Raw genomic sequence first — 25682 nt, forward strand, 5'->3', positions numbered from 1 at the left:
GTACAACAAAAGAACGGACTATAAAATTCAGTTAGAAAAAGGCTTAACTCATCAGATGGATAAAAATACAAGTGCACGTGGACGGGTATGCTAATCACTAGTCTGTCAACAATAGGGTGGCAAGTACAAACCACCAACGTTGTAAGCGTGTTCGACTACAATCTTAATTGACTGTGATTGCTATTTTCCTACCGAAGGTAAAAAAAAAATCGAGAAGTCCCGCTGCCTCCGCCAATACAAGTCGGTCGCCTTGGTATAGCCAATGCCGCTGAAAGTGGCACTGAAACACCAGCAATACATTAAATAGAAAATGGATACGTTGTGTATACGCTAATACAACGGCAGTGGCCAAAAGCCATACAACTAACAAATCTCAACGACATCTAATGGTTAAGTAACAGTGTTCTACAAATCAAAAATAATACCAAAAATTGATAACCAATTCAACAGACTACGAAATATCTACCATAGAATACTTAACTATCAAAAGGATGAAAAATATATAAAAGAGGGACGAAAGATACCAAAAGAGACAGTCAAACTCATAAATCTAAAACAAACTGACAACGCCATATGGCTAAAAATGAAAAAAGACAAACAAATAACAGCACACATGACACAACATAGAAAACTAAAGAATAAACAACACGAACCCCACCAAAAAACTAGGGGTGATCTCAGGTGCTCCGGAAGGGTAAGCAGATCCTGCTCCACATGTGGCACCCGTCGTGTTGCTTATGTGATAACAAATCCGGTAAATAGTATAATTCGGTAGGTCACATATAAACTAGTATATAAGAAGGGCTGTAAGCATGGTAAGGAAAGGAAGGGCTCGAGGTCGTCTTTCATTTCTTTATTTGTCGAGAATAATAATGTGTTTATTTCGAAAAATCTAGAGTGTTTACATACAAATAAATCCTTTTGATTATCTACTGGCTCAAATATTTTCTATACCAATATTTACACAAGCATAATGTCCTAAAATCAATAAAATAATTGAAAATTAGTTTTCTCGACCCAACAGCATGATATAATAAAACATGTTATCAAACTAGAAAATTTATACACCAACTACTAACAGATATATATAAGCCTTAAAAACCTTTTCCATTTTTGTTTTTGTGCTTTATTTTGTCGTATACACAAATATCGAATAAAGTTTGATTATTTAAAGTAAATATTCTGCTATTCATGATCATCTTAGTGTGGCATTTAAATCATTTCCAGGTCAAATTTAAAGTTCAATAAGTGATAGCAACTACCAAGATTTACGATATCTTTTACGGTATTTTGAAATTGTATTAGTTTAGAAATTTCAGCGGACATTTATTCATTCTGTCGGAGCAAGTAAGGCGTTTACATTTTTTTCTTATTTTTTATTTTTTTTTAATTAGTAACAGTAGTGTGTATAATATACGGTTAGTATTTTCATTTTTTAATTAGGGGGAGAATTTTTAAATAGGTTAAATATATATAGAACTTTAAAGTTTATAGAATTTCAATAATGAGGGATCGATAGAATGTCAATTAAGTAAGATATTGTCCATGTTTATAAAACCAGTACGTCAAATCTTGTCTTATATTGGAAAGAATGTTTATATCACAATTGTAAAAAAAAGTGAAGGGAAAGTATTTAATTTGTACAGTATGTATATACAATATGTATTTGAAATGTTTGATACAAACGAGATTTTCTATCAAAAATGAACGAATCCCATGTGGATTGAAGTTTACCGCACTAACATAATTCATTTATTATTTGGTACTAATTTCAGAAAGGAAAGAGAGAAATTGTAAGTTGGTCATAGACTGTATATTGAAGACACATTGGTGACCTTCGGCTGTGTTCTGCTCTTTAGTCGGGTTGAATTGTTGTCTCTTTAACACATTCCCCTTTCCCGTTCTCAATTTTATGAATCAGGGAAATATGAGAAAACGGTTACTTAATAATTTTTAAAAGTTGGCATAGTCTCCTGAACATTGCGCTGTAAGTTATTTAATATATGTCAGTGTTATATACATTGATATTTAAAAAAACCAACGTGTACAGAAAAATATTGAACAATTCACATGAAATTTGTTAGAATTTGAGAACGGTATAAATCGTATAATGCGAATAAATATAAATTTACAAAATCTTATGTATTTGATTGTCGTTTGTTTATGCGTTACATATTTGTTTCTCGTTCAATTTTTGTGCATAAATTAGGCCGTTAGTCTTCTCGTTTGAATTGTTTTACATTGTCATTTCGGAGCCTATTATAGCTGACTATGCGGTATGGGCTTTGCTCATTGTTACAGGCCGTACGGTGACTTATACTGTAGATGTTAATTTCTGTGTGATTTGGTATCTTGTGGAGAGTTGTTTCATTGGCAATCATACCACATCGTCTTTTTTATATGCACATTTCGTTGGTCTTTTATAGCTGAATATGTGGTAAGGACTTTGCTCATTGTTGAAGGCCATACGGTGACCTATAAGTTGGTAATTTCTGTGTCATTTAGTCTCTTATGGAGAGTTGTCTACATGGCAATCATACCATATCTTCTTCTTTTTTTTATATACATAATTGATTTTCAAAATTTTGGTATCACTTGGGATGTTAGAATTGTAACAATTTCTTCAAACAATTTTAATTTACTAGAATAAAAATGAAAACGGTGAATATGTCATGAAAATACAACACGACCAACGAGCAGAAAATAGTATGAGGGCACCAATGGGTTTTCAACACTGCGCGAATTTCCAACACATCATCTAAATTATATTATTTATTCCTAAACTAATTATACGTGTTCCCTTTAACGAACTTTATGAATATAACTTCTCTCATGTTTACATATTGTAATAAATATTTGAATATCACAAATCTTTTAAATAAACACCACCGTTATTACCGTTTAACTGAACTGTGAAGTCAGGTTTAAAAAAATCAACAAATACACTCGTCTCGAAATTTGGTAAGTCAGATATGTGAGTGTTTTACTCGAGACTCGTCAGTGGCGCTTGAAGCAAACCAGTTGGTATGTCATATCAAATACGAAGTTGAGGCATATGAAAAAACGAAATTCCAAAATGTTGTGCAAAAAACGACTAAAGCAATCTAGCTATAGCGATATAAGAAGATGTGGTATATGAGTGCAAATGAGACCTCTCCATCAAAGTCCATATATTATGACTGCATGGATGTAGAAAACCAGCAATTTGGCATCCAATTTTAAATGTTTACATCACGCTGGACATGTGTATAATACTAACTTTCAAGTTGAATTAACCACAACTTCACGGTAAACATATTTGTTAAAAACTTTAACCTTGGTACGGGATTTACGAATTGACGTACGGACGGAATATCCGAAGGAAGCACCAACTTGAAAAAAATAATGCTTCTACTATGGAAGGCTGGAGAGACAAAAAAGATGTAAAGCATTGAAAACAATAGTGGAAAAATGGTTTTCCATCAAATTAGGAGTTTGGGTAACACTATGATACCAACCAACACTCTTGACCGGTTCCCAAATTAGACATTCAAACAATTGTCGTTGCGACTGTTAGTTGAATGGGACCCGGAACTGGCTGTTCTGCCGACGCTATTGAAGAGGGGCGAAAGATACCCAAGCTGAGACATTCAAACTCAGAGATCGAAAATAAAGTGACAACGCCATGGCTTTGAACATGTTATTTAGGAACGTATACGTAAATATACCTTTTTGTTTAAAAATCTTTTTTTTTTTTTTTAGATTTCTGACATTTACCATGGCGCTCGATGATCTGGTAGATTCCAAGATATGTAAACTTATTGTAGGAGCTGTCGCAGTAGCAGCACTTCTGATACTTATACTGGTCCCGGTGTCATTCAGTTACCTCGATTACTACGAAGTAAGACTTAATTTTCAATATGTAACCAGTGCACACTATGTATTGCGATCATAAAATGTTTTATAGATTATTATTATAAAAAATTGAAAATTTAGCAGGAAATGAGAAATTTCTTTAAAAAAACACAAGAATGGCTGTTAAATTATATGGAACAAAATTATTAAACGAAAAGCAGGGGTAAGATTTTGTGAATGTTTTCTATACTAAAATTAACCCAGAGTGTTTAAAATACCTGATAAAAAGTGAGAAGACAAAAACAATATAAGCAAACATCCTTATTGGCAAATTCTGCACTGCCATTATGTAATCGATACTACAAGGAAACGCAATATTTTGTAAGCGACACGAAACATTTTGATTTAAAACTAAAATCAAATAATCAAATAAGGAAATGTTTTTATAGGAATGATACAATAGGCAAATCTATAATGTATACACCTCTATCTATGCAATAAAAAGAAGGAAGATATAAAAAATAACATCAGAATTTATAACCCTCCCCATAATAAGATAATAAATTATAAATTTAAACAACAGAATAAAAATAAGTTTTGTCTTTCTATATTGAAATGTTTTTTAAATTTTTTATTTAAGAACCGACGAGTCTTGTATATATATATATATATATATATAGAGAGAGAGAGTGAGAGAGAGAGAAAAAGCGAGTCCAAACAAACTATTAGCTTATTTCAAACACATAAAAAAAAAAAACTTACGAGAAAAAAATACTCGTAACATGAACATTCCAGTATAATTACGATCAATTTTAGTTTCAAGATTTTGTGTAAAAAAAAACCCTGGTATTGTTGATGAGTTAACTGCTTTTTAAATTCACATTTCCTGTATAGTCTTCTTTAAAACTCTGTTTATAGCTGGTAGCTCTTTCTTTGACCGTCATTGTTCCTTTGGTAACAAAAATGTTTATTCTTTTTCCTTATGTATAAAACAAGGGATCCTAAATTCTTTCACCTTTTCCATTGATTAGGATTTGATTTAGATTTTTTTGGTGTTTTAACGCCACTTTAAAGCACCGCATTTAGGCTATTTCGTGGCGGCCAGTTTTTGTTGGTGGAGGAAGTTCTAACTAGCATTGCGTTGCATTGTTTTTATATATCTAATATGTTACATGTATGTTACAAATAATCAAATCGACCTGAACATACAAGAACTATTTGCCACTGGACGTTAAGCAACCAACGATCCTCAATCTGCAATATAATACCCCCCCCCCCCCAAATAAAAACGAAAAACTTTTGAAAGTGTCTACTATTATTTTATCTTGAGAAAGTGGGGAAGTGGGAAAGTGGCCCCTCCTACACCAAGGTTGCTTTCAAATTGGACGTAACTGGACTTTTCCCATGGCCACCCGTTCCTACGGAACGCACTCCGACCAACAAACAGATACCGCAGTGGCTGTACATGTAGAGATAAAAATTTATCTTTGAAACCAAATATTTATTAATTCAATAACCATGTTTCCACAACCTTTATCTTTCTTATTGATTAGTCGTGATAACCGATCTGAGATCTCAAGTATATTCTATACATTGATTATTTTAGATAATTGAGTACTATAGTATCTTGTTATCATATGGCTAGATATAATAAAATTAAGTGTGTAAATACATGTGTATCATTAAGATAATTTGATCCGAAAGTGTGAAAATGAAAAACCGGCGAGTGCCGATACACATGATACACAAAAGATGATTTCAAAATGTCAGCTATTCTCGACATTTGAATAGTTAAAACTAAATGTTAAATAATTCAATTTGATGCTTCAGATTTTCTGTGTTTGATTGTTGTCTTTCACACAATTAAGGCGCAATACCTGAACATGTGACTTTACAATCGATAATAATGGAGAAAAGCTTCAAGTTTTTTCTATTGGGCGTTGTCTGTTTCGTATTCGTGGCTGTTATTCTTGTAATTGCGTCTTTTGCATACGTTGATTATTTTGAGGTAAGTTTCAGATCAATTTCAATCAGTCAATCAGATTTTTCTAACATCGCATGTCTTTCTTCCTATTATAAAAATTCGTTCCATTTTTGCCATTTATTTTTAATATAATGATATTCTAGTTTATCTTTCTAAAGTCAATCACTTCTGAAATGGACAAATTAACCGTAGCCAGATTTAAAACAAATTCGGATTTCAAAATGTTTAGATAAGAAGGTCTTGTGTTTGTCAGATACATGTACCTAATCCCAGTTTTCAAATAACAACAAGCAATCAAATGACCAACGTTCCCTCTCTCCTAACAGAAAATGTAAACAACCAAACAGATGTATATATTAAACACAAATAAGAAGAAAATAACATCTGGCAATACTATTTATAAGCAGTATATATCGATCGCCAAACAAACATCTCTTAACACATGACATGGGTAAAATCTCTTTGTTCTTACTGTGCTAAATTCTGAATAAAAACAATATTGACGATTTTATGCTAAAAACGAATCTGATCCTTTGTCCTATCCAGGGGTGATCATGAACGGTCTATTCGCCCAACCTCCGAATCCGCCATCTGCCTTAAAATTACGACAAAGTAGAACCGTAGTTTCAAAATAGGCTTCTCATTCCCTTTTTTTTTTTAATTATATCTAAGCTAGGACATAAAATATTATATTTCATCATATTTTGTGTAAAACGTAAATCTTAAATCGGTGTTTTAAAGTCAGAAAGATAGTAAAAATTATTTTTGTTAATTTCTGCCAAAAAAGAAATGTATCTTAGAATATCCGAATAACAGAAATCCGATTTGGACTAGTTTTAGACTCAATGGAATTTATAACGACTTTTTGAATATCTCTTCCTATAAAGTGACTTTTTTTTGGGTCGAATTTAATGAGGATCATATTTAAGTTTGTTTCAAAACAGGGGGATTAGCTGGAGGAAAATCAGACTTCGTTCAGATGGACGTGTCTGAAAAATTAATACAGTAGATAAAAAAGAAATTTGTGGGGTTAGGGGAGTAAAAGATTGGAAATAGAAACGTATTTTCTGTTTATTTAACATTTGAAATTCAGATGATATAACATCTTTCTCTAAGCATAATTTTTATCATTGAGCTGGGGAACGAACTTCACAAGCAATCATGAGTAATCCAAACTCAATAACCCTTTCCGTTATGATTTCACCGATTTCAAAGTACACAATTTGTCAAAGTTAATCGTCACTTATTAGATAAAAATTGGGAATTAATTTAACAAAAATGATAAAAAAAAATCTGCGGTACCATTAAATCGCAATTTGAGAATACGTCTAAACATGAAAAAGTTATTAATTTAAAACTTACTAAAGTCGTATTTCCCCCCTACCTTTACCCTACAAGAAACTTTCATAGGATCATTGAATTGCGAAATATCGTCCACATTTCTAAAACGTTCACGTAAATGGATTGCGTCATGTGTTAACACAGTTAGTCAGGGGTGCTACTTAAACAAGTGATTTCAGGATCACCTATATCAGTGAATTTTTATATTCAGTTATCACCTATTTAAGTGATTTTGGTGTTTTCTTTGATCTTCAAATGCTAATTTCATTGATTTTCCATATTTTCACAAACTTTTCTATAATTTTCCTACATAAATCAATTATCCCTTTATCTTTGGATATCAATTTCACCAGTGCGCTTGGGCAGTAAGTTAGTGCGCTAAAGCTTTTAAAAGTACCCTTGGGAATAATTTATTGTTCTGAAATCAAATATTCAATCACTACTCTTACTATCAGACAAAGGTCAACAATATAAGGTGACCTGACTTGTTTTCTTTAGAATTATAATGATTTATTTAAAGGTTATGTCCTGATCTACAAATTATTCCAGTTTTTGCATATTCAAATAAACTGTAAAAACTGGCAGGCTTATCAAGCAAACGACAATTTCTGCATGTACATAGTTGTTTTTTAAATGGAATTTTGGTCTTTTTATTAATAAAAAAATCAAGCTTGTGGGAAAAATATCCAAAAAATGTTATAAACACTTATTGAAGTGATTAAATTTTAACTTCTCAAATTACTTATTTCAGTGATTTTGAAAAGTTTGTGCGAAAATTTTAAATATTTCACAGCCAAAATCACTCAAATAAGTGATTTTGAAATCACTTGTTTAAGTACCACCCCTGACTGGTTATTGGCCAATCAAATCGGTATATTGGATTTAATTTGCACGGCTCGTGTGACCCTTTAACACGAACTCCTACGTCGTTCGGGTTAAGTAGGATCACACAGCCGTGCAGATTAAATCCCATATACCGACTTGCTTGGTCAATAACTATAACTTATTTTTCGCGTTTATATGATTTTGTTTTGCATAAAATTCAACTGAATTTTTTTGTAGCAATATAGATTACGTTTTCTGGAATCAAGCCCCATGACAATACTATCATGACTACTACATGATATTCACACGAAGCATTTTCCGATTACATGAAATGTATGTTTTTTCAAAGAACTGGACGTTCTTTGACAAGTTTACCACGGTTTCCTGTTTCTCAGTGGAACTGTGTTATTTGTTTAATGTCTAGATCTTTGCTCGAAAATACTAGTATTTGTCATGCATTTTTTTTTATTTTTTCGTAACACAAACAGGTTTGTGATCTTTCGAAAAATTACATTTCAATTTCATAAAATGTAAGTCTATTTTAAATAACATACATAAAATTGAAAATTAAATGTATAAATCAAAATCTACTAATTCATTTATTTTTTTAATTGAAAAACGTCGATTTTAACCAACAATTATCAGTTTGTCTACTGTTATCTTGCTAGGTAGGCCCTTAGTATATCAAACATGTTGAAATCCGGGACGCAAACAACTTATCAAGTAGTTTCAATTTCAATTGGCATTTTCTCAGCGTAAATAAATTTAACAAGGAAATACGTTTGAGTTATCTCCCTTTATTCATTGTTTTCAATTTGTAACCTAATTCCATGTTTGTAGTTTGATCGGATTACCTTAAAGATTAATAAATATTGTATAGGGTGGAAAAGTGTGTGTTTATATTTAAATCTAACACCACACTTGTCTTAATTACCCGGATACGGATGTGGTGTTCATAGTGTATTTCAAAATATTAACTTGGAATTTTATATACCTGTCTTATGACGCTAATCAATAGGCAATTATTTTAACGATGGCTGAGGGTGGTACAATTAAAGTTATTGTGATAGCAGTCTTAGCTGCCCTTGGATTAACAGCTATTTTAATCATAACTTCATTTAGTTATTTGAATTATTGGGAGGTAAGTAAATACAGCCATATACGCATTATCTTAAAATTGTTTGTATATAGTCGCATTCCACGCATCGCTAAACAATCTATTTTATTGACGTATATGTCATAACAAAATGTTGAAATGACCTGTTTCACAAATGACAATGGCTACCACTAGAAATCGACCAGTAACTATCCGGTTTTTGGAGAGTAACAAAGTAATCATAGACCGATTAAAGTATTGAATAAAATAAAATGAAATAATATGTTTCCTTTTCAGTCTTATACGGGCTATAGTTTGTCTAATAGACGTAATACATGTGTCTTTATTAGAATGGATTTGTTCACTCCCTTTAACCATTGTATTATTTTATTCAAAGATTTTTGTCAGATATATACACCTGGGAATAGTATACTAACATTACGTCCCATGCTATATACAGGGGCGGATCCAGGATTTCAGATTAGGGGGGGGGGGGGGGGGGGGGGGGGGGGCGCGAATTATATATTCGCCGAGCGGATCGAGGCTAAAAAAATTTGAGGTAAAATTATTGAAATATTCTTCTAAAGGGGTGCAATGTAGGTATTGCGAACTATTCTGAGGTAAATTTAGCGAGAAATTAAAGTTTCTAGCAGAAACCGCCTAAATCCACCCTGTCAACAATATACAATCACTAGTGACTGACTACCGGATGGACGGACAGAAGTAAAACAATATATATGTATATATATATGTTCCTTTTCCGCGTAGAACTTCAAGTTATGATGGCAAGGTCTCCTACAAATTAGAAAAATTTCTAACAATCTTCTAACACCCCTTACTTACGCACTAAGAGATTGATATTGCATACTATGAGTTTATAAAGCTACAGTTATAAAGCTGCAGCCCTAAAAACAGAATCTGAAAACCATGCAAACATTTTATTTTGATTCTGTGTTCCTATGCAAACCAATCTACAATCAAGACACCAGCACTTTTTGTAAGATGGTCTATAAAGCAATATCAGGTAATACATATCTCAACTAATCCTTGAAAGACATGGTGCTGGTAGTTGTGACAAACAGAAATACAGAAACATCACAAAAAGAAATTACCCTTGTTTGCACATCGCCGGTCAATGTGTCAAAGCCGATTGTACATGCTTTCAATAATGTGAAATGAAATCGGTTTACATTAGAATTATTTTACCACTCCATAAAACCATGAACACCAGCCCCGACAAATTTGGTTAAGACGATGGAAATGTGAAGAGTTGACAGATAGACGGGCGGACCGACGGAAGCAAGGTGAGACGATAAAAGATGAAAACAGCTCACCTGACCAATACTTGTTTTAGATTTGGCAAACGAAAATTTCTACTTTTCTCCGTGAATTTGAATTGTCCTCTCATAATATATCTGTTTTTACTTTTTTGATTTTTTGAGGTCGTGCCAGACTTTATATATACTGTGTTCGGCACAAACCACATAAAATCAGAATGAGATGCATTTACGTACATGTAGTTATGTTTTTTTTCCTGAGGATCCCATGCATGTAATAATGCGGTACATAATTCGGAAAAAAATTTCAGGTTATTAGTAAAAAATATATAAAGATAAAAATTATACACTAACCTTTCGCTCGAAACAGTATTTCTACATTAAGAAAGAATCTCACCTTGACTGTTTTCTTGGCCCGTGCTATGATGAAATTGTGAAAGTGAGTAAGTCCGTTAGGGATGCTTTGGAAATTCGATTATCAAAGAAATTGATTATAAAAACCTCAAATACAATGTAACAATTGTTTGTACTTTAACTGCTAAAACCCTATTTCATTTGTCATCAAACGCAGCTCCGTGTTTGACACCTACCTTTTAGGTATATATATATATTACAGTAAAATAATTCGTAGGTCAGTTAAATGATAATAACGTTGACTCTGTTAAATTGACTGTTTTATATACTTTCAATGTTAAAAAAGATGGAATGGTCTCTTCTGATACTTAAATAAGTTAGAAGACAACCAATGTTTTGCAAATTTTAGGGGAGGGCGCACGCCCGCTACGCCCCCGCCTAAATCCGCCCCTGATATATACACCTGGGAATAGTATAATAACATTAAGTCCCATGCTACGAGTCAGTGGCGGATCCAGTAATTTTCATAAAAGGGGAGTGGGGGAACTGACGGCCTAAAAAAGGCCTGCTTCAATATGCTTCAGCAATTCAATATATAATTAACCATTTTGTTTGTTTCAAAAAGGGGGGTGCTACTCCCTCTAAAACCGCCTCTGCAAGACAACATATGCAACATAACCGTGATAACAGTTGTTGAATGAACATGTTTACAGTTTTGTAATGTGTTTAAAGATCTCCGTATAACTCTTCAAAAACTACCAAAATCAATGAACATGATGAACTCAAATACATTTGTGTAAATACCTACAAATGTATTTCAAATGTGATGACTATACAACGGAGAAAACATGTTTTTGCTAAAGTGGTACTTGTAAATTAAATTGTTTTTAAGGTGTAGATTGTCATTTACATATGAAAACATGTTTTACTACTCCATTTGAGAAAAATAATATTGTCACAACGAATCGTACAGTATAAAAAAAGTGTATTGATAACGAAGCATATAAAGTAAAAAGTAAATACAATTTTATGCCCCAGCAGAAATGGAGGGAAAATTAAGTTTTACCGTTGTCCGACTGTACGTACTTTCAAAATAAATTGAGAATGGAAATGGGGAATGTGCCAAAAGAGACAACAACTCGACCATAGAACAGACAACAGTAGAAGGTCACCAACAGATCTTCAATGCAGCGAGAAATTCCCGCACCCGGAGGCGTCCTTCAGCTGGCCCCTAAACAAATATATATATACTAGTTTAGTGATAATGAACGCCACACTAAACTCCAAATTGTACACAAGATACTAAAATTAAAAATAATACAAGACTAACAGAGGCCAGAGGCTCCTGACTTGGGACAGGCGCAAACATGTGGCGGGATTAAACATGTTTATGAAATTAAAAGTTTGTTTCTGTACTCTAACTTCAGTTTCCTTCAACCAAATGTTATAACCAAAACTTAAACACAATGCTTATATCCACAAACACAGATCAAGTTTGAATTTTGGTGAAGCCACTTTGACTGATCTAGAGTTATGCTCCTTTACCAAAAAGAAAAAAATGCTGATTTTTTCGTTTCCGTTCTCTAACTTTACTACAAAATACAGATCAAGTTTGTTTGGTGATATGACTTGAACCGCCTAACTTACACTTTCTTCCCTCTAATTCCCGCCCATTCATTCTCATGTTTCCTACTCATGTCCACCCCTTTGTACTGTCCGTTACCTGGTAACATAGATTTTATATTATATATATTCTTTCAATGCAATCATTATTTTTTACAGTATGGATTAAAACGTCAAAAGTCAACCGGAAGTGTCGACAAAACAGAAATTTACGACAGCGGCAGGTATTTCGTCGGACCAGATTTTGAATTTAAAGTGTTTCCTTCGGATCTGCACTATGTTGAATTGGAGGATGCAAAAATATTTACCTCTGATAAACTGGAGGTAAGTCAATATATACCTACATTTTTTTTGTACTCGCGCATGACCAATATGAGGTGTATGTAAATTTGGGTACTAGTATTTCATAAGTTTAAAAAAAATGTTATAGGTAAAAAATTAAACCACACGAAAAACACAGACAGAATGTTTATATATTTCCCTTGACAAAAGCTTGATAAATTGGCAGATTTCAATTTCAAATATTCAGAAATTGTATTGGAAGTAAAGGGTTTAGTACTTTTAAAAGCAGGAACATGGTCTAATGGCCTAAAATAAGCGATGTTTGAAAATTTATATCGAAAGAAAGTAAATAGGGTTGGGTTGCCTGCTATATTTGATTTTTGGCAACACCAATCCTAATTTGGGATCTAATTTCGATTTTTCATATGCACTGCCGAATCAAAAGCATATTAAACTACATGTATATAAATAATCTTGATATTCAAAACTGTATCGCCGAAACAGAGTTCGTCCTGAACGTGTATGAAATATTTTCCACTGGACATTAAGCAACCAACACATAATCAATCAATCCGCGATTGAGATGGGTTCAGAGCTGGGTATACAATACATCCTCTTCTATATTTTTCGAAATTGCATTTGCTCAGTACATAAAGTTGAATTTAGCTTATGCTAAAATGAATTAAGCTTATGCTAAAATGAATTTAGCTTATGCAAAAATGAATTCAGCTTATGCTAAAATGAATTAAGCTTATGCTAAAATGAATTTAGCTTATGCTAAAATGAATTTAGCTTATGCTAAAATCATTTTAGCATAAGCTGAATTATAATATAGCATATGCTAAAATGATTTAAGCATATGCTAAATTCGATATTTAGGACCCTAATTCCGCGTCATAGACTAAGGCAAATTTGAGGGTGGTCAGAGGGGTCCTGATCCCGAAATCCCGGGCTTAAAAACATGAAATCCCGATGCAGAATTTAAAGAAATTCATATCCCGAAATCGAAAATATATTACCGGATCCCGTAAGGAACAATCCCCAAATCCCGGGCTTAAAAACACACGACCCTGACATCCCGAAAAAGGTCCTGCCTCCCTCTAATCTCTACCCTACTTTCATTTTAGCCAAATCACTACTTTCACTTCCAACAATAATTTTTTATTACCCATTTATGGGCATTATTTTTTCTAGTCTGTGGTACCGTTCGTCCGTCCGTTCGTCCGTCCGTCTATCCCGCTTCAGGGTAAAGTTTTTGGTCGAGGAGGTTTTTGATGAAGTTGAAGTCCAATCAACTCGAAACTTAGTAAATATAGTGCCGATGTGGCATCCGTGTACTATGGACACATTCTTGTTTCCACATGTTTTACTTATTTTAATATATATTCAACTGGTATATATTCAACTGGTATGACCCCTTAAATAGTAATATATCAAAGAAAACTGCAGGCAGAATACAGAGAGTCTCTCTATATTAAAGTATTATAATCGTACTTTACATGTAGATAAACGCGAAAAACATTTGTCCTCTCTAAGGAGGTATAATAGTTGTGGTTCTGGCGATCTAAACACCATGATATGGAGAACGCTCTGATTGGCTTATTTATTTTTTCATTTTTGTTATCTATCAAACGATTGGTTGTTCTTGTGCGTGTTTCAAACCGGAAGTTTATCTATGACTAAAAGTCAGTCTGATGACGGAATCAATATTCGGACTCCTTTATTTTCGTTTTTCTCCAAAGATAACACAATCTCAATAATCATAAGAATCATTATGGATGACAAATGGGACTATGCATGTTCGATATAGAACACAGAGGCATGATGATTAATTTATCATGGAAGGAAGAGAAGCGACACACAAAATAAGGTCTTCTCGTTTAATAGCTATATATAATATATAATATAAATATAGTATACTAGAACACCCCCGCGAAATCGCGGGCATTCAGAGCGTAGTTTAAAGTATGTAAAGTGTTGTTGGAAGAATTTTGTAAAATATTGAATGACTGGAAAATTTCAGCAAATGTATCATAAGTCATAGGTTATTGGGGACAGGAAAATGTTTTTTTTTATCCCTCCTCCTTCATTTCCAAAATTCCCAATTTTTGGTTTTCTATCAATTTCAATATGAACATACATTTAGTATGTTATGAACATTTAAGTAAGGAACCTGTAATTCAGTGGTTGTCGTTTGTTTATGTGTTACATATTTGTTTTTCGTTCATTTTTTGTACATAAATATGGCCGCTAGTTTTCTCGTTTGAATTGTTTTACATCGTCATTTCGGGGCCTTTTAAAGCTGATATGCGGTATGGGCTTTGCTAGTTGTTGAAGGCCGTACGGTGACCTATAGTTGTTAATTTCTGTGACATTTTGGTCTCTTGTGGAGAGTTGTCTCAACATGGCAATCATACCACATCTTTTTTTGTTGTTGTAATAAAGGAATTTTGTAAAAGATTTAATGACTGGAGAATTTCAGAAAAGGTATCAAAAGTTCACATGAATAGTTTTAGCGGATATCTGTATATTATGAACATGATGAACATTCATACTATATAAATAAAGTGTATTTACTTTCAATTCCAAGTTTACTAATCGATCCATGGTGGTCAATTGATATAGTATACAGACCCTCTCCATTTAATAAACTCTGTGACCGCCGTGGATAGTAAACTTGAAAATGATAGCAGACAGATTTAAAATACACTTTATTCGTAGTATATGTATGTTCAAAGTATACAGAAAAACGCAAACCGGAAGTCTAATCTGACTTAAAATTTCGTCCAATAACGGGACTATATCCGGATGCCTTTTTCTCGTTTTTCTCCCAAAATAACTCAATCTGAATAATCATATAAATGGATGACAAATGCGACTATGCACTGTACCTATAGGACACAGAGGCGTGTTGATTAATTTATTGTGGAAAGAAGAGAAGCGACACACAAAAATAGGTCTTCTCGTTTAATAGTATAGATTTTAATATACTTTCAGGTTGAAGTTTCAGTTAATTTTCAATATGTCATCAGGAAAGACGAATTAATCTCTCTACACGACACGTATGATTTGGAGTATAAAGAAATCATGAAATCTAGTGCATTAGATGCCTTGAAGGTATGTACAGACAGATATTTAATTTCTTTTGAAATTTAGTACATTCTTTAAAAAAAAACCCGCGCATGTGATTTCATTGTCAATTTGTGGACTGCTATTCTGGTCATGGGGTTCACATGATTTCATTGTCAATTTGTGGACTGCTATTCTGGTTATGGGGTTGTCAATTTGTGGACTGCTATTCTGGTTATGGGGTCACGTGATTTCATTGTCCATTGAGGACTGCGATTCTGGTCATGGGGTTCACATGCATATATGATTTCATTGTCAATTTGTGGACTGATAATCTGGGTATGGGGGCTCACGTGATTTCATTGTCAATTTGTGGACTGCTGTTCTAGTTTTGGGGTTCAAGGGATTTCATTGACCATGTTTGGACTGCTATTCTGGTTATTGGGTTCACGTGGTTTCATTGTAAGCTCTTACATGCTTACAAGGCAAATATCTTACTTTTTTGAAAATCCATCGGTCTCCGAGCCACCCCCAGCCCCCTCACCCCCACACACATGAAAAGGCTACCTTATAAAGGAGTACACTAGTCTACATTCTACACGATATCAAATAAATTCATTATATTTATCAGATTTTCTTCCTAGGGCTTTAATGTGTTATGAATATTAGACAAAAATATGGCCGGAGATTACCAACTAGGCAAAATCTCGTGTCGACCATCGGGAATACGGAGAAGATAAACAATGCTTTAAATTAAAGTAATACTTCTGTATAAAAAAAAGTTTAAATGATAACTGGAACTTATGATTACATGTTAAGAGATAATGATATAAAAGTCAATTTAATGGAATTGCCAATCTCTGCTATGTGAAGAAAGAATAAGATGTATAAAATCAACAATTTTAGTACAATCTGGTGTTTCAAAAGTAGATCTGAGATCATTCTAGTAGCTCTGAGATTTGTAACACAATAATCAGCAGTGGCGGATCCAGGGGGTTGGGGTTCCGGGGGTTGGAACCCCCCTTTTTTTTGGCCGATCAATGCATTTGAATGCGAGCATATAGTTGGAACCCCCCTTTACTCTGGGTTTGGAACCCCCCTTTTTAAAATGGCTGGATCCGCCACTGATCAGTCTTGAAATCTTGATATACCTTATTATCTTATCCATTTGGACTGTTAGTCCGTTTTCAGTAATCCTGTTAATGCATCGGTGAGTAGCACCCGTAGATCACAGTTAGTCCCCTCTCTCAAACTGTATTACATATATAGATGGAAAAGCACAAATACGTACTTCACAGCCAGACTAAGTTCCCTCTTTCAAACTATATGTTTAGAAAGCACAAATATCATAACAAACAATAACTTATACTTGGAATGGTCAATGTCGACTTTCAGAAATATATGCATGTTGAATTCATAGTGATATTTTTGTTAAGGAGGTCTACATTTATTATTAGAGAAAAACACACAAACGTCAACTTTAACTATAATATATGAACTAAGTCGGATAGAAATCGACCTCATGCAAGAACACACGTAAACACGCGCACTTAGAATCATATTCAAAATAGTGTAGCTGTGGCCATTGATGACAACCTTAAATTATCCCATTGACTGAGGCAGATTAGGTGAACGTTTGTCTGTAACAACCGCTGCTCACTATGTACTTGTTAAAGGCACTAAAACTGTGGGGTCACAAAAGGTTCTCAACACCTAAATAAAGAAATTAGAAAAACTAATCAGGAATAACACAATGTTTTGATTTATATCAATAATATAAATCAAAACATAAAGTTATTCCTGATTAGCTTTTCGAATTATTTTAATAGTAAAGGCGTTAAGAACCTTTGGTGACCCCACAGTTTAAATTCTATAATAAGTAAGTAGTGAGCAGTTGTCGTTACAGACACACGTTCACATAATCTGCCCCAGTCAATGGGATACTTTAAGGTTGTCAATCAATGGCCACAGCTACACTGTTTTGAATATGATTTTATAGCTATAGATCTCTCTATAGAAGATGATTTTTGGTCTGTTTTGTAGTATATTTCTAACAGATAGAGACTTTTATTGAGATCTTTTTTCAACTCGTAATATCTGATAATATGTATTTGCATAGGTAAGATTTCTATCCGACACAGCCAAATTATTTTACTTCCTAAACACAAGTATCAGACATCTTACGTACTTGTAATGGGGATTGTAAGTTTTCCGTCTAAAGGTCGTTGATTATAATCTCTGCAATCCGTCCGGCTTTCTTTATCAGTAAAAAACGCTACACCTCGATATGGCGATATAATTGTGCTGAACATGGCGTTATACATCAACAATCAATCACTGAGTTGTTTGTTATAAAAGATGGAAGAAGGTTTGTAATTGGGATTGTAAGTTTTCCGGCCAAAGGTCGTTGATTATAATCTTTGTGCAATCCGTCTGTCTTTCTTTATAAGTAAAAAACTCTACACCTCGATATGGCGATATAATTGTGCTGAACATGGCGTTATACATCAACAATCAATCAGTTGTTTGTTATGAAAGATGGAAGAAGGTTTATACTGGATTATCTTCTGTTTCCCAGATTAAATCTCAATTATAAAACATGGAAACATTACACTTGCATGTCTGATGCACAGTTTTAAAAATAGAACTTGTTTACTAACAGAATCCATGCAAAGAAATTATAAATAAGTTATGTTATTGCACGAAACTCGGCTCAACTCTTTGTTTACAAAGTTGATTTTTTTGTTTTCACCAGGAAAAATAGCTAGAATCAAATTTGATTCGAATGAATGGCACACGATAGTCGATAAAAGTAAAGAGATGTTGAGAAACATATCCACCAGTGATAACGCGACATAAGCAACTGAATGTCACCGTACGGCCTTAACCAATCAGTGAAACACTTACCACATACACGACATAGCAATCTATGAAATTACATATCTTACAAATTTAAGATGTAAAACTATTCTAACGCGAACACTAACGGGCTGATTTATATACAAATCAATAAACGAAAAACAAATAAGATACAGCAACAAACATTTTTTTTTTAAAGATTTGTTGACTGTTGTGTGATTATTTTTTTCTTCAAAATATTACGATATTTGCATAATATTTTACTGTAAAATGGACTTAGTTTTAGGGACTTAACATTGGACATTTACACTGAGAGGAGCCATCATAACCTAGATAGAGGGTTCCCCCAAATCCTTTACATTTGTTTTGTTCGAAAAAGGACAGAAAGTTATACTAGAACTGTACAGTTTCATTTAAAGTTTGGTAAGACTTTTTATTGTTGATATTTCTGGTATTTCTCAATAAATTCTAAATAACGGTTTATTAAAAGTTGTGTTTATTTTTTAGGGTGCTATAACGGTGTACACGACTAGAGAACTTATCAACAACAGAGCCGTCATAGAACAAACAGTTTGGAAATCCGTTAGGGAAAGACTTGGTGGCACTTGTTGCAACAGTTACTGTGGACGCTCAAATCCGTGTAAGTTAATTGATGGCATCCGAAAAACAAGTTAAATTTGCCGTTAAGAAAGTTGCTACCCTTGTTTTTGATTTTTTGTTAGATATTCGGAATCCTCTAGTTTTATCAATGTAGTTCCTTTAAAACTTTAGCCCACTCACCCCAACGTTTCTTTTCATAATTTTTATCATATAGTAAAAAAATATTTTCAAAATCACAAGTAAAACTTGTTATTTTTCATAGCTTTGAAAGAAAAAAAGGTGCCAATGAATTGTATGAAAAGTCTAGAGAAAATCATATATCGCCAACTCTAATGCTTATATTTCAAAAAACAAGAACACGGACTTTTAATTTTATTCTGCTTTTTACATGTTTTAATTTCCATAATTTATAAATTATCAACCGATAGCAGTATTTTGAAAAGCTTGTTAATTCTTAACAGAGGGACAAACATCCTTGAAGGTTTCTTTGGGTTAGGTGTCATCATATTTAACAATTCTGTGTAAAGTAGAATTTATGATGTGGACATTGCTACTTCCTTAGAAAAGTTTTCTATGATAAAAACTACTTCCTGAGAAATGTTTAATCAACTTAATTGTTGTTTCCTTAGAATCGTTTACTTAAATAAAATGCTACTTCCTTAGGAAGGTTTTCTTCAAAATATTTCTACTTCCTTAGAAATTGAACGTTTACTAAATGAATTACAACTTCCTTAGACACGTTTACTTTGATAACTGCTGCTTCCTTATAAACAGCTTCTTCAATACATTGTTGCTTCCTTAGAAACGTTTTCTTCAAAAAATTTCGACTTCCTTAGAAACGTTTACTAAATAAGTTACAAATTCCTTGGAAACGTTAACTTAGATAAATTGCTATTTCCTTAGAAACAGCTTTTTCAATAAATTGCTACTTCCTTAGAAACACTTTCTTCAATAAATTGCTACTTCCGTAGAAACGCTTTCTTCAATAAATTGCTACTTCCTTAAAACCGTTTAGTTCAATAAATTGCTACTACCTTAGAAACGTGTACTTGTGAAATTCATTCGAAACGTGTTCTTTAAGAAATTGCTACTTCCTGAGAAACGTTTTTCTCTTATATAACTTTGTACTTATTTTTAAAACGTTTTCTTTTATAAATTTCTCTTTCCTTAGCAACCTTTTCTTTAATAGATTCTTTAAGCTTTATGTTCATTCTGTAAAAGTTATTGTTTAAATTTTGCACGTGAATATACTCAGTCTGTCATACACGTATATTGTGACTTCACTTGAGCTATCTATCTTACGAGAGCTCTTCAATATTGAAGGACATAAAGCTATATGTAATTACATTCTCATTTGTTTTTCAGTATGTTCTACATGTAAAGTTGTTTGTACAGCTTCGGATAAAGGATTGAACGTTGAAGTGAAATATTTCCAGTTAAGGAGAATTAGGATTCCTAGAGATGTTGAGAAACAATTTATACAGGCATTGGTATTGCAGGAACAAAACGAAGAAGAAAAGCTCAAGCAAGACGCTGTTGTTGTTAGGAAAGAAACAAGTCAAAAGGTAAAGGGCATATTTCAATATCAAGTTGTGTAACCCTTAATATTTTAATGAAAATTCGATTGGATGTACGCGGCCGTCTTTTTGTGAAACTTAAATGGCCCCAAGCATATTTTAAAAGGACATAAAACATAGATAGTTCTGTCCCGGAGCTAAAATAGCTCCTAACAATGACGAGCAAGCTATGCATATTTTTTTTCATAATTTTTGCGTTGTTAACATAATTTGTCTCACTGAAGGGTACATAGAAAATTATCATACCTAAATTATCTTAACATTTTAATGCAAACAACAGGAGTGCCATGGTGTAGTGGTAAGCGCATCGGACTACTAACACAAAGGTTCCTGGTTCGACCTTGTTCTGGTGAAAAAAAATTCAGGGACTGAATTTTCGGCTCTCCTGTAACACCATTTGCGAGTATATAGTCTTGCGAAACGATGAATATCCGTCGGAAGGGGATGATAAATGGTTGACCCGTGTCAAAAGAGAGCCATATCTTTTGCACGTAAAAGACAACCTTGAAGATTTCGAAAAAAAGCAGGATAATGACGTTACAAGGCAGCACTCGCTGAAAGGGATTAATATAAGTTGCAATAACCTTTTTCCCAATCCAATAAATATAAATATATTTAAACTATAACTTATTAAATAACAATACCAACATGAGACTGTTTTAACAATTTGCTCATTCTGATGTTAGCATTTAAGGAGATTATTTGATATATTATGTATAATATCTTTGGATTTTCGAATTCGAGGGACCAAAACAATGACCTTGATCATACCATTGTCTTTGCAATTCAATTTAAAACTTTAAGACACGTCTGTTATAGCAATTCATGTTCTTCTAAAAATGAATAAGCTTTTTCTTTTTAGGTTCTTGTGATAGAGAATGATGCCAAAGAAATAAGTCAGAATGCAACTGCCCAGGCAACATTGATAGGATCGATTGCCCAGGCTAATTATACCGCCATCTTGGAGTCCGCTCGTTCAGATGGATTAAAACGAGCATTCGTAGAATTAAATTTCAACCTTCAAGAGCATAAAAATAGTTTCGATTATCTTCGGACAATAAGGGGACAAGAAAATACTCATCTGACAGTAAACTTCCAACAAAGAATTGCAGGAAACCTCGCGGCTCAAACTAAAAATTAGATTATTGATTTAAAAAAATTATTGGCGGCCTTGCAAAAATAGTGGCACTATGTTTTCACGTCTGTCTGTTTGTCCTGTGCCTGGACATTTGTTTTTGAATAAGTGAAATACACAATGTATCTTGATGGTTTTTGAGGTAGTTAACTACGAAGTTGTGGTGACGTCATCTTGATATTTAGTACATACATGTATATGTTTATTTGATATCATTTTTTTTACCTATATACCAAAACTAAGGTTTTCTAGTAGATTTCACAGTAAAATGTTTCCTTTAAAGTGATGGTTAAAGAAAATTTACCACGAAGTTGTGGTTACTTAATTTAAAACTGAGTATACCTGTTCATATTGAGCTTTCTTAAAAAAGAATACTCAGGGTTTCATTATGCATGACTTATCTTGATCAAAAAATTTATCATATAATAAACATTTATTATTATGTCACTAATATTATGATATTTTTTTATTCAACTACAAATATGTTCTTTTAAAACCTACAAACGACTTGATATATACTTTTAACCACGTGATACACATTTTTTTGTAGATTTATAGTGAATCTCTGAAATACTATTTTGGATTCATTTTAAATAGGGTCAAAGAAAACTTTTATTACAAAATCCTATTATGAAGAGTAATATTCATAATAATAATGTAAAAATAGTTTTCAAGTTGGAATGATCACTTTCGAAAATTTCTACTTTGGAAAATGTACACATTAATGTACATGCACATTCATCATTGTTTGGCTTTGCTGAAATGTGTTATATTAATTTTAAGGATTTTTTGGAAAATCACACGATTGAAATTATTTTGGAGCACTTATCCTATGACTCGTTTAAAAATTTATTATATTCGAACAAAAGAGAGTCCTTGATGTTTGTTATAACATGTTTTCAAATATTTAGTGTGTTTTTCTTAACACCTGTATAAAAGAAAAGTATTTGAAATACAATTTTAATGGTCATTGTTGTGTCAATATTTAATGCGTTTTCCTCAGTTTTAGTTTTTTACCTCGATTTTGTTTTTTGTCCATGGATTTATGATTTTTGAACAGCGGTATACTACTGTTCCCTTTATTTGTGAATTCATCAAATCAAATCTTAAGTTTTAAATGTTTATTTTACAAATTTCTGTGTTGTGAAGTCAATCAAGTTATAATCTCAGGAGTTTAGTTTTGCCAGTTTTAGTATTTTATATTCATTTGCATATAAGGTCTTGAAACATTATTATATAGCGTGTCAAAAAAATACACAACTCATGTTTGAGTGTTCAATTTGTATTTTTATTATGTAACTTATTATTGTCACTTAAACTTTAAGAAGTATACGTGCATGCTCTGATCTTATATTATTTTTAAGACCTAAGGTTGGTACAGAAGTCAAATTCATATCAATACATGATTTATTAGATGGTTGGCAAAAAAGGACTTGTTAATTCCACTCAAACAGTGATAAATTATTCAAATACAAAAAACTACTCTCAAGTCGCCACGTATTTGGTTTTATTTGCTGAAAATGTCCGCATGGATACTTTATTAACATTATTTTAAACACTTCATATATTTTTTTTCCTTATACGATGCACACATTGCACTTGTGCACTTTATTTCGTCAATGTAGGTTTCAAAATGTTTGAGTAATACATGTCGCACAGGAAAAAAATAGTACTGAAAACAGTTCACTTTTATACAATGATATACATGAAATACATGATATAAGGCCGTGTTCACATTGACCTAAACTCGGTATTGTGTTAGTGTAACTCACACATAAACTAAACATAATTACGCGTTTCCATTGATAAAACTCAATGTTTACGTGTAGTTTAAATCATGTTTTGTCTACATGCAGTCGATAGACGATGTAGGCCTTGTGTAGGTTAAGTGTACACAAAACTAGGCATTCAAAACTTTAATTTTCCCATGTATATTTAAATTTTTTTTTTATATAAAATTGATACTTATAACACTATTAATAAAGTTCTTTACAGAAATATTTGTCTAAACTTGATATATTTATTTGTTATAAAACACTGTACGTAGCCTTATTAACCCCTTATCTAGACTCACCAATCATCATTGCCGAACACATAATTCATTTGAAAAGGTCTTCCCGAATCGATTGTACGTACACACTGACAGAAATATTTGCCACTGGTCTTTATACTCAAACAACGATTCACTCATAAATGCATTACTGAAAAAAGGGTGAGGTTAATTTGTTGTTTTTGTAGTATCTCAGATCCGTTAAAAACAATTAGAAATTAAAAAAAAAAATTACCCCCTCCCTTTGCCAAATACTCCTTGAAGAAAAAATACCATTTGAAACAAACAGAAAAGATAGAAATGTAGTGATCCTTAACATCGCATTTTTTCTTCGTCTGTAAGCACGCTGATGTCGAGACTACGTTTTTAATGCGTAATCGAGACATCTTTAAACTACTGTAAATCATCCAAAATGACTTTCGTAAAGGAGTAACCACTTTACTTAAACAAAAGGGGGTGTTTCTGAGTCAGATTGTTTTTCTCGTGCGAAAGTTCATAATTAGTTTTTTTCGATGATACCAATTCAATATTTAACACTATAATGTATGGGGAAACTTTGGATTCAGACTATTTATTCATTCTAATCATCTGAATGACCCGATGTTTTTTTAATCAAATTGTGAAAAAATACACCCCCCTTTTTTTTAAAATCAAATGGTCGTTCCCTACTGCTAGAACAGTTGTTCGAAAATTTGAATTCGGTTCTACGTAATGAACATTTAATTGACATATGATAATAGTTTACAAGTGTGAACAAATCTTATGTACAGGTATCTAAACAAGGTGTATTGATGTGAACAAATTTAATGTGAAACTAGTGTACATTACATTAAACCAAATGTAAACATGTTTACTGTACACGGCGTTTGGTGTGAACACGGCCTTATATACGTTTGCAATACAGAACATAGCTTTTCGAAGTTGTAACAATCATTTTGAAGAGCTTTGCCTGGTCTATCAGTGTATGGATATACGTTATTTATGAATGGTAACACATGTGATTATTAGTGGTTATGGTACCTTATAGACACTTAACACCTTATCCGTATTTCCTTGTTTATTGTATAATATAAAATGTAAACCATATTTTTATATTATATTTTTATCAAAGCATTTTTCAGATTTGTTTTAAAATTCTTTACACTTGTATTCTAACGGTATATTGTGAGAGGTTTAACGCTATAAAACCAGGTTTAATCCACCATGTTCTACATTTGAAAATGCCTGTACATAGTCAGGAATATGACAGTTCTTGTCCATTAGATTTTGATGTGTTTTGTCATTTTGTCATGTGATTATGGACTTTCCGATTTGATTTTCCTCTGAGTTCAGTAGTTTTGTGATATTACTTTTTGATTTGATTGCTTTTTCCGTCCACTGGGATTTTTATGCATATTTTGGAAGAAAAATAAAATAATTTATATAATAGGTATGATCCTTTAAGGGGGTTTACATAGATAAAGGGCTAGAAATTTGGACTGCAATTTCAAAACATTGGTATGTTGTTATCAACACAGTAGATAGATTTCGAGTGACACAATTTAGGTAATAGTTATGCTCCTTTTAGTAGACATTTTCATAGTCTAACTGCACCATGTGCACATGATCCTTGCTTTATTCATTACAATGATCAATAGCATGTTTCAATAAGGGTAGTAAAAGAGGATTTCAACAAACTCGTCATATATAACAGGATTAACATTTTGAACGGGAGATGCGCGTATCGTCTAAAAAAATAAGAAAGGTTTTACCGAATACAGCTAAGGTAAACAATTT

The 25682-nt window shown here is 32.7% G+C and overlaps 1 protein-coding gene across 6 annotated transcripts; it reads left to right on the plus strand.

The window, feature by feature from the left end:
* The first annotated feature begins 1254 nt into the window (after positions 1 to 1254).
* LOC139503478 (uncharacterized) lies at positions 1255 to 25021 on the plus strand. 6 transcript variants are annotated; one of them, XM_071293264.1, is made up of 8 exons: positions 1255 to 1347; positions 3742 to 3880; positions 12494 to 12658; positions 15614 to 15733; positions 16866 to 16895; positions 19052 to 19184; positions 20510 to 20709; positions 21584 to 25021. In XM_071293264.1, exons 2-8 carry the CDS (start codon positions 3758 to 3760, stop codon positions 21860 to 21862), a joined length of 1050 nt encoding a protein of 349 aa, XP_071149365.1. In that variant the 5' UTR covers positions 1255 to 1347; positions 3742 to 3757; the 3' UTR covers positions 21863 to 25021. The 6 variants fall into 6 exon arrangements, with proteins under 6 accessions (XP_071149365.1, XP_071149369.1, XP_071149368.1 ...); XM_071293268.1 differs by lacking the exon at positions 16866 to 16895 and having other exon boundaries at positions 1264 to 1347; XM_071293267.1 differs by lacking the exons at positions 1255 to 1347; positions 3742 to 3880 and adding an exon at positions 5668 to 5842.
* Positions 25022 to 25682: the final 661 nt, after the last annotated feature.

This window comes from Mytilus edulis, chromosome 14, assembly GCF_963676685.1.
Source record: "Mytilus edulis chromosome 14, xbMytEdul2.2, whole genome shotgun sequence".
NCBI classification, from domain to species: domain Eukaryota; kingdom Metazoa; phylum Mollusca; class Bivalvia; order Mytilida; family Mytilidae; genus Mytilus; species Mytilus edulis.